This window comes from Panthera leo, chromosome B2 (assembly GCF_018350215.1).
Source record: "Panthera leo isolate Ple1 chromosome B2, P.leo_Ple1_pat1.1, whole genome shotgun sequence".
Classification (NCBI taxonomy): Eukaryota; Metazoa; Chordata; class Mammalia; order Carnivora; family Felidae; genus Panthera; species Panthera leo.
Genome location: NC_056683.1, coordinates 49,976,615 through 49,992,312, shown reverse-complemented (window position 1 = coordinate 49,992,312; position 15,698 = coordinate 49,976,615). Strand labels below are relative to the sequence as shown.

The 15,698-nt window shown below is 43.0% G+C and overlaps 1 protein-coding gene across 1 annotated transcript; it reads right to left on the bottom strand.

Annotated features, from left to right (window-relative positions):
• Positions 1–751: 751 nt before the first annotated feature.
• TMEM14A (transmembrane protein 14A) lies at positions 752–14,044 on the bottom strand. Its single transcript, XM_042939041.1, has 5 exons — positions 13,937–14,044; positions 9,836–9,927; positions 5,394–5,495; positions 2,900–2,987; positions 752–946 (listed from the first exon to the last, which is right to left on the bottom strand). Exons 2-5 carry the CDS (start codon positions 9,903–9,905, stop codon positions 907–909), a joined length of 300 nt encoding a protein of 99 aa, XP_042794975.1. The 5' UTR covers positions 9,906–9,927; positions 13,937–14,044; the 3' UTR covers positions 752–906.
• Between the last annotated feature and the right edge of the window lie 1,654 nt (positions 14,045–15,698).

The following is a 15,698-nucleotide window of genomic DNA, read 5'->3' as shown; positions in this document are numbered from 1 at the left end:
AATAACACTGGCAGTAGTACAATTAAAATGGAAGAAATATAGTTTCTTTTTTTTTTTTTTAATTTTTTTAAAGGTTTTATTTATTTTTGAGACAGAGAGAGACAGAGCATGAACAGGGGAGGGGCAGAGAGAGAGGGAGACACAGAATCGGAAGCAGGCTCCAGGCTCTGAGCCATCAGCCCAGAGCCCGACGCGGGGCTCGAACTCACGGACCGCGAGATTGTGACCTGAGCTGAAGTTGGACGCTTAACCGAGTGAGCCACCCAGGCGCCCCAAGAAATATAGTTTCTAATACAATGCAAATGACAAACAGATACATGAACATTTTGTAAAGTTCACCTTGGGCACTCCATTATCTGATAACTGGCAGTTTAATTTCAACTTCAGACCCAACTGTTTGGAATTATCAAAAAATAAAACACCCCACACATATGAAAACTGGACACAGCGAATGAAAGAGAATGTAATGATTTATTAAATATTTTTAATGAAACCATTATCAGAGAAGTAGAAAAACAGTCGAGGTTTTGTTTAAAAAAAATTACTCAAACTAGTGTTCATATTGGAGTGTTTCTGTTGTTTTTAATGTAGAATAAGACACATAACATTCCATGCTGAAGTTCATCTTTTTTTTAAGTTTACTTATTTATTTTGAGAGAGAGAGAGAACAAGTGGGGAAGGGGCAGAAAGAGAGAGAGAATCCCAAGCAGGCTCTGCACCACCAGTTGCAGAACTTGATGCAGTGCTCAAACTCACGAACTGAGAGATCACAACCTGAGCTGCAGTTGGACGCTTACCCGACTGAGCCACCCAGGCATCCCTGAAGCTTATCTTTTAAATACAAAGTATGTGCTCTGCCCGTTACAGCAGAATCGCATGAATTTAGTTTTCAGATCCTCCATATTTTCAGAGCAGCAGTAAGACAAGTCTCAGAATCATCATGAGGCTGGATTAAGATAAAAGAAAGGCAAAGAGCAGGTCACGCTTACGTGGCATAAGACAGGTTAGTATGTTCACCAAACCCGTACTATTACTAAACTTTGGCTTCCAGGGTTCTCTCTTGCTTCTCCTTGGAGCAGGGGTGATCTCGTTATCCCTGTACTGGAACTTCCCAGACCCAGCTGGATTAGCTACTTAAAAATGTTGATTGACTGCATGAGCAAACTCAGAACTCATTGTTCTGAAAATCTGGGATGAACCTTTATAAGAGAAAGGTTTGGAAAGAAACGCCTTTCATAAACTAGTAAAGGCAAGTGGCTTGAAAAAAATAATGAAGGAGCAATTCTGGGGTGTTATTATTATAATCTCAGCTACTTTCCATTGACTGGGGTCTTGTCTTCTTGACCCAAAAACCCTGCTTCTGATTCTTTCTATCACTAAATATAATTTTTAGAACATAGCCATCACTGGAAGGCAGTCCTTTGTAATCACATTCCTCCCTGACACCCACCCCCAACCAAGCCATAAACATTATACATAGCCACACCAGAAATTTCTATAGTAAAGTAGAAAGGAGAAAATTAGTCATTGCATTACCACCTAGTGATAAACACTATTAACAGTGTGAAGTATTTCCTTCCTATCTTGGTTTTTTATACAAACTTTTGAGATCACACTATATTTGGTTGTTTATTTTGTTTTTATCTCCTATTGTATCATTCTAATTTTCTAATAGAAAATAGATTTTCTAATGCCACTAAACAGTTTTTGAAAACAGTGCACGTAATGCTGCTCAGTATTTCATTAAGTAGACAAAACATGTATTGAAACATTTCCTTATTGGTGAAGATTTTTAAAAATGTTTATTTATTTTGAAAGAGACAGAGAGGGAGAGGGAGGGAGGGACAGAAAGAGGGAGAGAGAGAATCCCAAGCAGGCTCCATCCATGTTGCCAGCACAGAGCCTGACATGGGGAGAACCGTGAGATCATGACCTGAGCCTAAATCAAGAGCTAGATGTTTAATCAACTGAGCCACCCAGACACTCCTCAAGTTGTTTCTAATTTTTCAATTCATCATGAGTTCCATTAGAAATAAAGTTGCAGGGGCACTTGGGTAGCTCAGTCAGTTGAGCATCCAACTTCAGCTCAGGTCATAATCTCGCAGTTGGTGAGTTTGAGCCCCACACCAGGCTTGCTACTTGTCAGCCTGTCAGTGTAGAGCCTGCTTCAGATCCTCTGTCCCCATCTCTCTGACCCTCCCCCACTTGCGCTCTCCCCAAAATAAATATTTTTTAAAAAAAGAAAAAGAAATAAAGAAATGAAGTTGCAATAAACATCAGTCTTTGTATACATTTCATTCTTTCTTTGGAAATTCCAAAGTAAAAAAGTAAAAATGTGTAACAAAGGAAATGCACATGTTGAAGGCTTTCAACATAATAAAGACAGCTTCCAGGAAGAACTAAAAATGTTACCTGTAAATTTTTACTTGGCAATATGCTTAATCTCATGGATAGAATTACTAGGATCAAAATAAGAGAAACCAGAGGTTCCCTGTTATCTTTTTTAAAAATATTAACTTTCTTCCCTTAAAAACTCAAATAAGTGTAGCAGACTATCACTATAACACTCTAAGAGAGACTGAGTATCAGATTGAAATGAATACATTTACTGTTTCAGATGAGTAAATCTTGAGGAAAAATGAGGCTGAATTTAGTTCTTTATTCTGAAAAAGGTAGGCGAGTATTTGTGCTCAGATACTATAGCAACCCTACGTGTACTCCACAAAAATGTTCATCAGTACATCAATACCAAAGACTGACTGATATTTTAAGGTTTTACAGTCACGCTTACTGTCATAAAAATTACTTTGACCTTTCAAATTAAAACTGACTCCTGCCAAAAAGTTAGCACTTCAAAATTATGGCAGAAGAAAGTACAGATCAAAATAGTTTTTCTTACCTTAAACCTGCAACCAGACCAGCTGGCATGATTTTCTTGGATCTCTTATACCTCACGCCCATTATGGTGGCCAGGAAGAAAGCTGTAACTACAAACCAAACCAATGCATGAACTGCAGTTTCAAACACATTCTCAATGCTTGCTTATGAAAAAAAAAATGCATATCATTTCAGCTTTTTAATAGAACTACTATGTGCAAGTACTGAGTTGCTATCTTCTTAAAAAGATAAAGTGCTCTATTAAAAGACTTTATGAGGGGTGCCTGGGTGGCTCAGTCGGTTGAGCGGCCGACTTCGGCTCGGGTCATGATCTCACGGTCCGTGACTTCGAGCCCCGCGTCGGGCTCTGTGCTGACAGCTCAGAGCCTGGAGCCTGTTTCCGATTCTGTGTCTCCCTCTCTCTGACCCTCCCCCATTCATGCTCTGTCTCTCTCTGTCTCAAAAATAAATAAACGTTAAAAAAAAATTTTTTTAAAGACTTTATGAATTAGTTTATTGAAAAGGTTGTTGAGTAAATAAGCATGTTAAAATCTATTCCTGAAATATCTTCAAAATAAAAAGTCTTGGTCTAACTTAAATGTCTAGGAAGGCTAGGACTGTGTCTTACTCAACTTTCCTCAGGAACACTTGGCGGTATGTCTGGATCCACAAGGGGAAATCGAATAAATGCTTAGTTAACTGAAAGTAAAGAAAATAATTGGTATCTTTTTTTAAAAGTAAGACTTAATGAATAAAAAAAAAATACTAGGAAAAAAGGCTGACTGTTTTTAATGTGCAGCATTCAATTTTGGGAAATTGATGCCTGGAGACTAAATAACAATCATCTAGGTAATAATATTAAATTTAGAAGCATCATACCAGCCTTTTAGGAGCTGAACCAATATGGAGAGAGAAGCCGTTTTATTAGGGCACTGATGTCACAATTTAAGAACAGCTTTCAGGGTGCCTGAGTGGCTCAGTCGGTTAAGCATCTGACTTCAGCTCAGGTCACGATATCACAGCTTTTGAGTTTGAGCCCTGTGCTGGGCTCTGTGCTGACAGCTCAGAGCCTGGAGCCTGCTTCAGAGTCTTTGTCTCACTCTCTATCTGCCCCTCCCCTGCTCATGCTCTGTCTCTCTTCTTCAAAAATAAATGAACATTAAAAAAAAATTATAAAAAAATATAAAAAAGAACAGCTTTCAAGGAACAATTGCTTGCTGATATAAAAAAATGATGATAAACATATGTGAAGTACTTAAACACACGAGGATAAAAAGCCTAGTATATCCACATCTTGCTGATATGTTTCTTCCTTTGATACAATTTCATTATTAAAAACTATCCCTAGAGGTGCCTGGGCGGCTCAGTCAGTTAAGCAACTGACTTCGGCTCAGGTCATGATCTCTTGGTTCGTGAGTTCGAGCCCCGCATCGGGCTCTGTGCTGACAGCCCAGAGCCTGGAGCCTGCTTCAGATTGTGTGTCTCCCTTTTTCTCTGCCCCTCCCCTGCTCATTCTCTGTCTCTCTCTGTCTCTCAAAAATAAACATAAAAAAAATTTTTTTTAACTATCTCTACCTCCTGTTTCAAACAAAGAAAAAAGTAACACACTAAGTCTCTTTCTGTCCCTCAAATACCAAACTAATACAGTTTGTCTTCATTTGTATTTTCTTCCATAACCCACCAGGGCACTTTGAATAATGATCCAATTAAATAGAGACAATTTCCAAACCTCCACTGTATTTCAAGCTGGACTACAGAAATCCAAGCATCCCGGGCCTTTAAATACACATGGGTTTCCATTTTCACTGTGGACATTCCCCTACTAAACCCAACAGGGGAAGAAGCTAAAAAAGAGTCATCCTTGGTTTTTTAGATTAAGTCTTAAGGAAAAAAAACAGGATCTAAAAGCTGCTTGTGAATTAAATAATGTGAGGCTGTCCCTTTTTAGGTATTTTAATAGCAACATGAGAACTATGCTAATATGCACTTAGGGAAGTTAACATAAAATCTAGCCATAATTCCTTTAATTTTATAATTTTATTTTTCTAGTAATAAGTTTCACAGAAATATGTTCTGTGTTTGAAAGCTTGGTAGCAATATCCTCATTTTTGATTGGGTCTGTCTAGAAAGGAACAAGAATTGTGTTCAGTCTTGACATATGCATATGCACTTGCCATGTAACTGCGTGTTTTCTTTTTTTTTTTATATATATATATTTTTAATGTTTATTTAATTTTGAGACAGAGAGAGACAGAGCATGAATGGGGGAGGGTCAGAGAGAGGGAGACACAGAATCTGAAACAGGCTCCAGGCTCTGAGCTGTCAGCACAGAGCCCGACGTGGGGCTCGAACTCACGGACCACAAGATCATGACCTGAGCCGAAGTCAGCCGCTTAACCGACTGAGCCACCCAGGCACCCCTAACTGCATGTTTTCTAGTGTACCTGGTATAGGGTATTAAAAAAAACACTCCCAAGGTTTGACCCTTCAGAAGTGGAAAAAAATGCCTTACTTACACAGTGACAGTTTTACATCTCGCTTGTCATTTGAGACTCGGTAAGCTCCATAGCCAGCCAAAAATCCAACAAAAAGACCAGCGATCAAAGATGGAACACCACCTGGAAAAAAAATGGGCTCAGAAAGAGAAATCCCAAATGAAAGGAATTCCTTCCATTCCTTCAAGTATGATACATGCGCCTTCAAATGTATTTCTACATTTGGCACTGTAACTAGACAAAGCCAAATTAAATATCAGTCTACTCATGAACAGTTTCTAAGATTTGACTGTTCCCTGCTGAACCTGAAATGCAAGGCAGAGGAATCCCGAATACACAGCAATGCCAGGGTTAGACATGGCTGTATGACAGTGATGCTGTGAACAAGATACACAGTCATTGCATCATAGAGCTCACTCTATTTAGAATCTCAGATTGGAATCCATTGGGGTAGGGTCAAGGCATCTTTAGTTTAAAAATATCTATAGGAAATTCAGATTGCAGCCAGGGTTAAACCATTGCAGCAATGAGCACACACATGCAACACACACATACACACACACACATACAGAGCAGCATCCTGAATGAGAAGCCATAGGCACTAGGTTCTATTCCTAATTCTTCCATTTGTTGCCTGCAGGACTTTGGCTAAGTCACTTAGTCCTCTGAGTTTTGTCAGCTGCAAAACAGAGTTAATAATATCATCTGTGTCAAATATATAATGGCTTAGAATGTTACAGTTGGAGGTATTAAATTCTTCATTGTTCCTCCCTTCCCGCAAATCTATTTTGCAAACACGGCAACATGATCTCTTAAAAGCGTATATCTGGACAGGTCACTCCCCTAATTGAAAACCTTCAATGCTTCCCACTGCGCTTAGGGAAAAATTCAAGTCTGCTCTATTATTGGAGCCTTGGCCTTCTTTCAGTTCCTTGAATATGTCAAACTCTTTATTCCTCATGGCTTCTAGGCACGCTGTTCCTTGCCTGGACTGCTCTTCCCTGCACTATTCACCTCGCCAACTGCCGCTCACCTCCAGATGTCTTTGTAAGTGTTAGCTCCTCAGAGATGTCTTCTGTGATTCACTATTCTGAATGAGGACCCCCGTCAAAGTTTCCTACTATTCGTCATCATATATTTGTACACCTGCCTGTATATTTAAGGTCAGCCCCCTGACTTGCTTGTGAGCACTATCTCTTTTTGCTCACTGCTGTTTTCCAGGGCCTGACATAGTGCTGGCTACTTAGCAGCACTAGATAAATACTGACAAAACGCATGCCTGGGAACTCCCTGTTAGGGGTCATGTTTAAGCAGAAGAAGTCAGATTAGAAAAGAGTTAAGAGGACTTAAGTATTTTCTGAAACACTTGACTAGGTCACCTTTATTAAGGTGTCTTCTCAACTCGAGATCTATGACTCTTTTCTGTATTTCTTGATGATTTCTGCACTGCTAAGATCCTCCCGACCTTAAGTATGTGGAGGCGGGAGTGGTGGCATCTGCACCCAAGTCTTGGTGATGTCAGGCAGCAAACAGTGGGGACAGGAATGCACACTAGCAGCCCACGTGAATGAGAACCAGGAAGGCTCCTGGGAGAATTCATCCTGCATGAGGAAGGAGCTGGGACCATGGGCTCTACCTCATAACAAAGCCATGGCTAGTGGAAGGGAGAAAGATCCTGCAAAAAAGCTCACTGTCTATGGTGGGGCTATGAAAAAAGAAGTTCCAAGCTCTGCCCTGCATCCCCTTCCCCCCAGTGCTGACCTGACTGGGGCAGCCTTGGTAGGGGAGTTTTCAAAGGAACTGAAAGGTACACATGGGGCCTCCCTCCCTCAGAGCAGGACACCAGCTCTCCTGCTCCCCTCCTCCAGAGGGGCTGCTGTGCCCTGACCTTGAACTAGAGTAGGACGGTGTGAAGTCAGGTTCAGTCCTGGTATAGGAGAAGGCCAAGTGAGCCTTCTGGCCATCTTTAGCTTTGGGCACTGGCCACCTGGCTCAGAAAGAGCCTCAAAATCATAGTGTCTCCCTGGCTATGCACTTCTCTAGGGACTTATATGGGAGAGGGGTGAACCCAGAACTCAGTGCTCAGCATCCTGCCACTGTGCTGCCTCTTTCCACTTTCTCTGCCCCCAGAAAGAAAAGAAATCTCAGTCCCTCACTTTGACCCACACTATGTCAGGCAGCTGGTCTAGTATAGGATTCAGATATACTTGTCTTCTTACCAAACACCTTTTGGACATCACATCATTAACCTACCCAACATTGTTCTTTTTTTTTTTTAATTTTTATTTTTTAACGTTTATTCATTTTTGAGAGACAGAGAGAGACAGAGCATGAGTGGGGGAGGGGCAGAGAGAGAGGGAGACTCAGAATGCGAAGCAGGCTCCAGGCTCTGAGCTATCAGCACAGAGCCCAACGTGGGGCTGGAACTCACAAACTGCGAGATCATGACCTGAGGTGAAGTCGGACACTCAACCGACTGAGCCACCCAGGCACCCCCAACATTATTCTTAATAACTGTCCCTTGGAATGGTCTCCTGACCCAAGTGCACAGGATTCATGTCTCGGGAAGATGTAAGTAAAATCAGAAAGCATCGACTCACTTTATACAAAAGTTCTAAGACATCAAGACCACAAGCAGCTTAGAATATAATACAGAATACAAAACTAGGAAAAGGTATTTTGCTCCACTGGCCCATAGACCCTCCCACTGGCAGGACAGTAACAACAGAAACAACAAGGGTATTAAACCTTTCTTCTGGGCCAGGCACTGTGTGAAATGTGTTACATGCATTATCTTATTTCATCCTAATGAATTAATATACAAATGAGGGATTCAACCCAAAAGCTAAAACAATTCACACGAGTATCTGAGATAGTAAGCAGTAGTGTCATGAGGAGAATCTAGGAATGCTTAATTCTGTGGCCTGTGTGCTCTTAACCTACATTATACAAGAGTGGGCTTCTTTGTGAACACATGCCCCCAGGAGCTTCCCAGATCACTTATTTGGGGGCTCTTGTAGGAGGCCAGGCAACCATATTGTGCAGCTGAGCAACAAGCACGTGCCCTCAGAGACCTTACAGCGAATGTGATTTCATTTGTTCCTGAAGAGATCTGGGGTAGAATGTAAAGTAATCCTTGTCTCTCTGCCCCTCCTCCACCCCTAGCTGCCCCAACACACACACAGCCTTCTTCCCACCCCTCTAAGAGGCAGGCAAAAATGTCCAGGTGTGCTCTTCTGTTCCGTAACAAGAAGTTATTTAGACACATCTTTGACAAGGGAAATGTTTTTCAGTAACAATCCTATCAGAATTTTAAACTCAGTCCTCCTTAAAGTAGATTATAAAACATGAACTTTTGAGTAGTGGTTTACAGGTCTTTGGTGCGATGATTTTTTCATCAAATACATATCCACGATGCTACACATATTGAGAGACAAAATAAGAATAACAAAAAAAAGTCTAAGTGATTTACAGGCTCTTGGAAATCTTAGAAAATAATGTTTTGGGGCTCCTGGATGGCTCAGTTGGTTAAGCATCCAACTTCGGCTCAGGTTATGATCTCATGATTCGTGGGTTCAAGCCCCGCATCGGGCTCTGTGCTGACAGCTCAGAGCCTGGAGACTGCTTTGGATTCTGTGTGTGTGTCTCTTTCTCTCTAACCCCTCCCTTGTTCACACACACACACACACTCTCTCTCTCAAGAATAAATAAACATTAAAAAGAAAAGAAAATAATCTGTTTAAACCTGCCACCTCTGAGTCCCTACAGAGACCTGTGCTTCTGGCCTTGGACTTTTTAGCAATCTCTAAATAAGGAGTAACTCTAATAACTCTGTAGACCTGGCTTTTTCACTCAAGTTGAAGTCCACCAATGTCACAAATATAACACTCTTTGAAATATAACTTCATTTTTAAAATTTCATGAAAATATAAGAAACAGAAATATGAGACACCATGATTAAAAATACTTCTACCTTAAAACAAAGCAAAATATGAAACTTGGCCTTTTATTTTTCTCCATGAAAGCCCTTTGATTTATCAACTGGGTTTCTTCTTCTTTTGGATACAGATGAAGAGACAACTTCAGATATGATACCTAAGTATTTAACAAATTTTCCTCCGCAAAACATAATCTCAACATAAGTCAGTTTTTGATACCGTGAGTATGTAAACAAATGAAAACAGTCCTTTGATAATAAGCGCATAGCCCTGAGGTAGTTAAATCAATTAATTATGTAATTGATAATGATGGGTGAAGAGAGACCCAGAAAGCCAGGCTAGAATGCTCTGTCACACCCAACCCCACTTCCCTCTAGGGCTCCCTTCCACACACGACATGCTGGTCCTCAGCCACCTCTAGGACATCTTTAGCTTCTTGTCTTACTTACAAACCCTCAGATAATTTTAGCACAATCATCAACCCCCCACCAAGTCCCTTTGATGAAAAATATGGTTAGGGCTTACCTCTCCGCTTATATCCCAAAATGCTTCCAAAAGTCACAAGGGCCGCATAACCAAAACCAATTAGGTCCATTGGCAAGGTTGCAATTCTAAAGCTGGGAAAGGGATAAGTTTTACAAAATAAAAAGAACTGGGAGCAGTATAAGTATATAAAAATGATACACATTCCACAGAATTACAGAGATTAATTTCTCTAATCCACTAAAAAAAGGAAAGCTCAGTCAAAGACATCCACACATAATCAATAGTAAATCATGGGCGCCTGGGTGGCTCAGTCGGTTGAGTGTCCAATTTTGGCTCAGGTCATGATCTCGCAGTCCATGAGTTCCAACCACACGCCAGGCACTCTGCTGACAGCTCAGAGCCTGGGATCTGCTTGGATTCTGTGTCTCCCTCTCTCTCTGCCCCTCCCCCATTCATGCTCTGTCTCTCTCTGTTTCAAAAATAAACAATTTTAAAAAAATTTTTAAAAATCAGTAGTAAATCACTGAAGAATATTAATGAAACCTCGCACAAAAATAAGTGAGCTATGAGAATATCTTATCGTGCCTCATAGCAGCAGTTGAAACATGTATCCAGGGGTGAGAAGCTCCATTAAAATCCTGCCCAGGAGTCTATAAGATGTCAGAGAAAGTGTGCTGGCTACAGGCTGGAGATATGGGTACTGGCACTAGCAGGTTGTTGGCCCTTGGACTATGCCCCATCCCTGATTCAACTCGCCCCAAAGCAAGGGGAGTAGACGAGATGTTCCTTGCAGCTTTCAAATTTCTGATTCCTAGTAGTGCTTTACGTATCTTAATGCTTTTACATCTGTATTTCCTCCGTGGGGAAAATATCTTTGTACATACAAGGAATAGCGTATGAGATTTCATTGTAGTTTTATAGTGTTTTCACTGCTCACCATTTAAGTTAACCTGCTGGTCTCTTAACCTCTGTACCAACTGGGAACAAACTGACCCAGAAGAACAGAAGAGAGGAAGCCAGAAGTTAGTGTGAGAAAGGGTCTGCAGGGAGGGAATTTGAGGTCCAGGAGATGATGGCACTGAGGAGGCACTAGTGAAAAATCCTCAATATCCATGGGAAGCAGAATTAAAAGAGAAGAACTCATCTTCTCTGTCCAAGAAATGGTGCTACAGGATTGAACACAAAGGAAGGACCTGTGTTCAAAAACCATTGTCAACTGAATGATATGAACACATAATAATAATGGGGATGAAGATGTTTTGGAGCAATTACCATTCGAGAGCCTTACATCAACACATTTAATTATTACTACAACCCTCTTAGGTAAGTGCTATCATTATTATCCCTGCTTTCCAGATAAGCAGACTGAGGCACAGAAAAGGCCAGCAATACTCCTGAGGCCACACAGCAGAACCAAGATTACAGACTCAGAGAAGTCTCATTCCTAACCACTAGCAATAATACCTCTGATAACTGAGTTAGCTGTTTGAAAAAAGTGAATGTGCAAATAAAACTAATGTTCTTCAGAGTTTTTAAATTCTGGATCAGTCACTTCTGTTTGGTCTCGCTGCTTAAAGCTGTGGCCTTCCATTGGGTGACTTACCATCTTCAGCCCTATGAGCTTCTCATGGTCAGTCCTACCTCCTGTCTTCCCCAAGAATTAATCATATTCCACAATGTATGCTTGCCTCCAAACCTGATGCCACTACTTACTAGCTATGTAACATTAGGCATGTTCCCTAATTTCTCTGCAATTCAGTGTCTCCATCTGTAAAATAGGGATAATAAAATTACCTACCTCACAGAGTTGTGTTAATTAAATGAGATACTCGTGTAAAGTGCTTAGAACAAAGCCTGGCACATACTGAGAACTCAACAAATGCTAGCTGTTCTAATCATGATCATTCTTCTCTTTCACCTTTACACTCATTTTGGGGTTTGACATGTGTAAGGACATAACTATAACAGCACACTGACAAATAACTGAGGTAGTGTGAATTTATGATTCAGGCATTCAATGAATCAAACCATAATATTACAACTTATACTGAATTCCACTTCACAACTATTGGGTGTCTTCTTTGTGCAAGGCAGTAGGAAGCAATGGAAAGCCCTTGGACTTGGCTCTGGTCTTCCAGGACTTGCAGTGCTGCACAGCAGAGGAGGCAGATGTGTTAATGAACCCTAAGAGGAGAGGCATGGGCACCATAACAAGCAGTGGTGCCTAATGAGACATGGGAGCCTAAGGAAGGATTCCTAGAGCAAGTGCGGTCCCAGCTGGGACCTTAGGCAGAGGAGTGAGCCAAGTGAAAAGGATGGCAAGGAAGGGTGTGTTCTAGGCAGCCGGGAGAACATGTGCAAAAGCCCAGGGGCACGAGAAAGCATGGCATGTTTTCAAAATGGACGGGGCTGGTGAAAAAGACAGGGCCAGGACACATGTAAACCCTATAAAGGGAGGCTGGGTTCCGTCTCAAGGGCGGTAAGGGATGAATGAAGGGAGCCTCATAACCAGACTTAATTCCAGCAAGTGCTTCCTGGCTGCAGTAGTGGGAGATGGATGGAGTGAGGCAGGAAAATAAGCTAAGCAAGAGATGATGGCAGCCTGGCCTAGAGACATGGCAACGAGGGTGGGTCAGATTTGAGAGAGGATCAGGAAATAGAATCAATAAGTCTGGATGTGGGAGTGTCAGGGGTGGGGGTGGGAGGATAAGTCAGAGATGACTCATCTCTAGGTCTCTGGCTTGGACCACTAGGAAGGAGAGGTGGGAGGCAGGTGAGCCTTGATGCTATTCTGAGACAAGGAGCACTAGAACAGCAGGAAGCATGTGGTGGCAGGAGGAGGCAGGTCACCAGGAATGATGGGACCTATCTGAGACATAATCTAAGATGCCTGACACACAGTGAGGAAAACACACTTATATAAAGATCTGAAGCTTATGAGAGATCACTCATCATGAGGTAGTAATTTGGGGACCTGATTTTCTCCTTAAGCCAACCACCTGGCATAAAAGGCTGATTCTTCTCCCTCCTCTGAGCCCCCAGCTCTTCTTCTGACTCTCTCCTGGGGCCCCACCCCTTTCTACCTGGTGTAGAGTTAGTTAGGTTGGGCTCCCCTCCGTATCTCCCTCCAAGCCAGTCAAACTCCTCCAGGGCTAAGCTCAAGTCCAGTTCATCTTCCTCCTCCCCACAGCACAAACCTCACTGCCATGCACAAGGCAGGTGCTTAGAAAATACTTGAATGAACGCATGAGTGACCCAAAGGAACAACTGCCTGAAGGAAGACATTCTGTAAGTGAGCCTCAGGATAGCTCTATTGCCAGGATACAGCCTGTTCCTTTACTGAACTGAGTGTTTTGAGGAGGCAAAACAAATCTATTCCCAATCCTTGTAAGAAGTCTCTATACTCACAGGGAAAATGTAGACAAAAAGCAATCACCCCTCTTGCTCCATTTCCATGGCAAGACCATATGACCTGCCCAAAACTACACATGAAAGCGATGGAAGTGGGAGACGATGTGCGATGTGCGCTTTGCATCACATGCTCCCATCGCAAACGCTATGCCGGCCGGACACTTGGAAAGGCCAGAAAGCATCTTGGGTGCGATGCAGCAAAATGACTTACTGCACCGCGTACAAACCCAGATGACAGGGCCCTGCCTTGCCCCTAAACCTCCAAAATTTAGGGAACCCGCTAAGAGATTTTTCCGTAAGCTACTATGTAAAAAGCTACCTATCTTTGTACTCGCTGGGGCTCGAAAGACACATTTTCGACTGAAGTCTGGGTGGTACTGGGAAGGTTAAAACTATTTTTGCAATGGTCCGAGAGCCCCATCCCTTCCCCACCTCTCCCTAGCTCCAGGAAAGTAGGAAGGAGGACAGGTGGGAGATTCGGGACCACGGAAGGAAGAAATCTGGGGAATCCCCAAGAGATGGAGCGAAGCGATCCCTGGAAGAAGCAGCCTCCATCCCCTGCAAAATCCTCCCAAGGTCCTCAGCATCTTTGCTTAGAGCAGTGCCTTTACAAGAAAATTCAGGGGAGGACGTTCTCGACTGCGAGGTGTACAGCTCACCAGCAGCCCCGAGCCCTCCCCGCGGATCATAAGTGAAATCTCAGGGGCCAGCTGCAGGCTAACTTCGTACCTGGTATCCGGAAGCGGTCCCCGCTGCCAGCGCCTCCCGACTCTGCGCGCTACCTTCCCGCACTCGGCCCGGGCCGCTTGTTCCGGGAGGCGCCTTCCCTGCAGCGCGCATGCGCCACGGCCTGCCCTCTCCGCTGGGTGTACCCCGCGCAGGCTCGCGGGGCTGAACAGAGGAGGCCAGTCAGCTATCCCGTCACCTGCTTGGTCAGCCGGGCTGGGCTGGGCTGGGCTTTAGACTCTGGCCCTGAGCCAGGGGTTGGGCGGGGCGGAGAGGCATCCGCAGAGAGTGGTTTGGGTGTAGCAGGGATCCTAGAAGGTGGAGTTTTAACTGTGAGGCTCATTCATCACTCAGGGGACACTTGGGGACCTCACAACAGCAACCTCGGCCTTTTACAAACTCGATTGTCCTAATTTTCAGTGTAGGGAGCTAAGGTTCAGACAGGTGAAATGATTTAGTTATCCACGGTGTCAGCTCCTAAGTGGGGTACAAAGATTAGAGTCCCAAGTTTATCTGGTTTCAAGGCCAGAGCAACCTCTATTATACTACCCTATCTACAAGGTCATGTAGATGTGGGGAGATTAGGATCCTGATTTTATACCTCAAGCCCAGGATTTGCTGGGCTTCAGTACATGAAGAGAAAGGTATAGACTGGCAGACTTGGAAAGCACTTTAAGTCATGTCCCAGGATAATCCCTGCCTAGGAATGAACCTTAAATGGATTTAGAATTCGGCTTCCTGGCAACAGCTTCTCATCTCACGCCAGTTTTGCTGGGTAAGCCGCATACAGTAGCTCCAACCCAACCCTCTTCCATATAGAACAGCCCTTCATACATTGTCAGAAGTCGGTCATCTAGGAGTCATCAAGCAGCTCTAGGGGTGTTGCTGGACTGGGAATGACAGCAGAGTTTCTTAAAATTAAATAAAAAAAAAAAACCCTAAGAGTATTCATTAAATCTTGTGAAATTTGTTCGCCGAACCTATTCCTTGTGCTTAAAAGTGCTTCAGGAAAGGAATGTAACTAACTTATGAGAAGTCTAAGTCCCAGGGAGTTAATATGATTGCTGAAGGTTCACAGGAGAGTTTATGACAGGCAATGGAATATGGAGGAGGGGGGAAGTGGTACCTAAAATTTGACTCTGAGTCCCAGCTGTCTTTTCCATCCCCTTCTATGTCCATCCTTACCCTAGCCCTCCATCCTCCCCGCCCCCCCCCCCCCACGCCCTCTTGCCTCCAGATTCCCAGGACAATTTTCCTATTCATAATAAAACGGAAAACCCTCTTGGAATGCCTCATTATCTTTACCTGATACGACCTTTAGTAAATAACTTGCCCCTGGATTTCAGTGCCTAGATTTATAAGATGCTTCTCAGACTAGGTGCTCTCAGAGATCCCTTGCACCCCTGTCGCTGAGGTATTAGAAGCTGGAAACAGTCCCATGATATTCCTACTCAAGGCATTTTCACCTGAACCTAAAAGGAACTCTCTATTATGGGAATTCCATATTGTTGGGCATGTGGGATCAGAAAGGTTCTTAGGCAAAGGGGCCAGCGTCCTCTCAACTCATATGCCAGCTAATGGTAAGGTTAGAACACAAGGCAAGGGTGCCACAAAGCATTCGTCTCCACCTATTTGTAAAGCTGTCTATTCATGATCCGCAGTAGAGACAGATGGCACTCCAATGTGCCATCAACCCCCTTTGGAAGTCTGGAAAAATATACACAACCAAATACATAGGACTGCCAAGGAAGCCAGTTTTATTGAA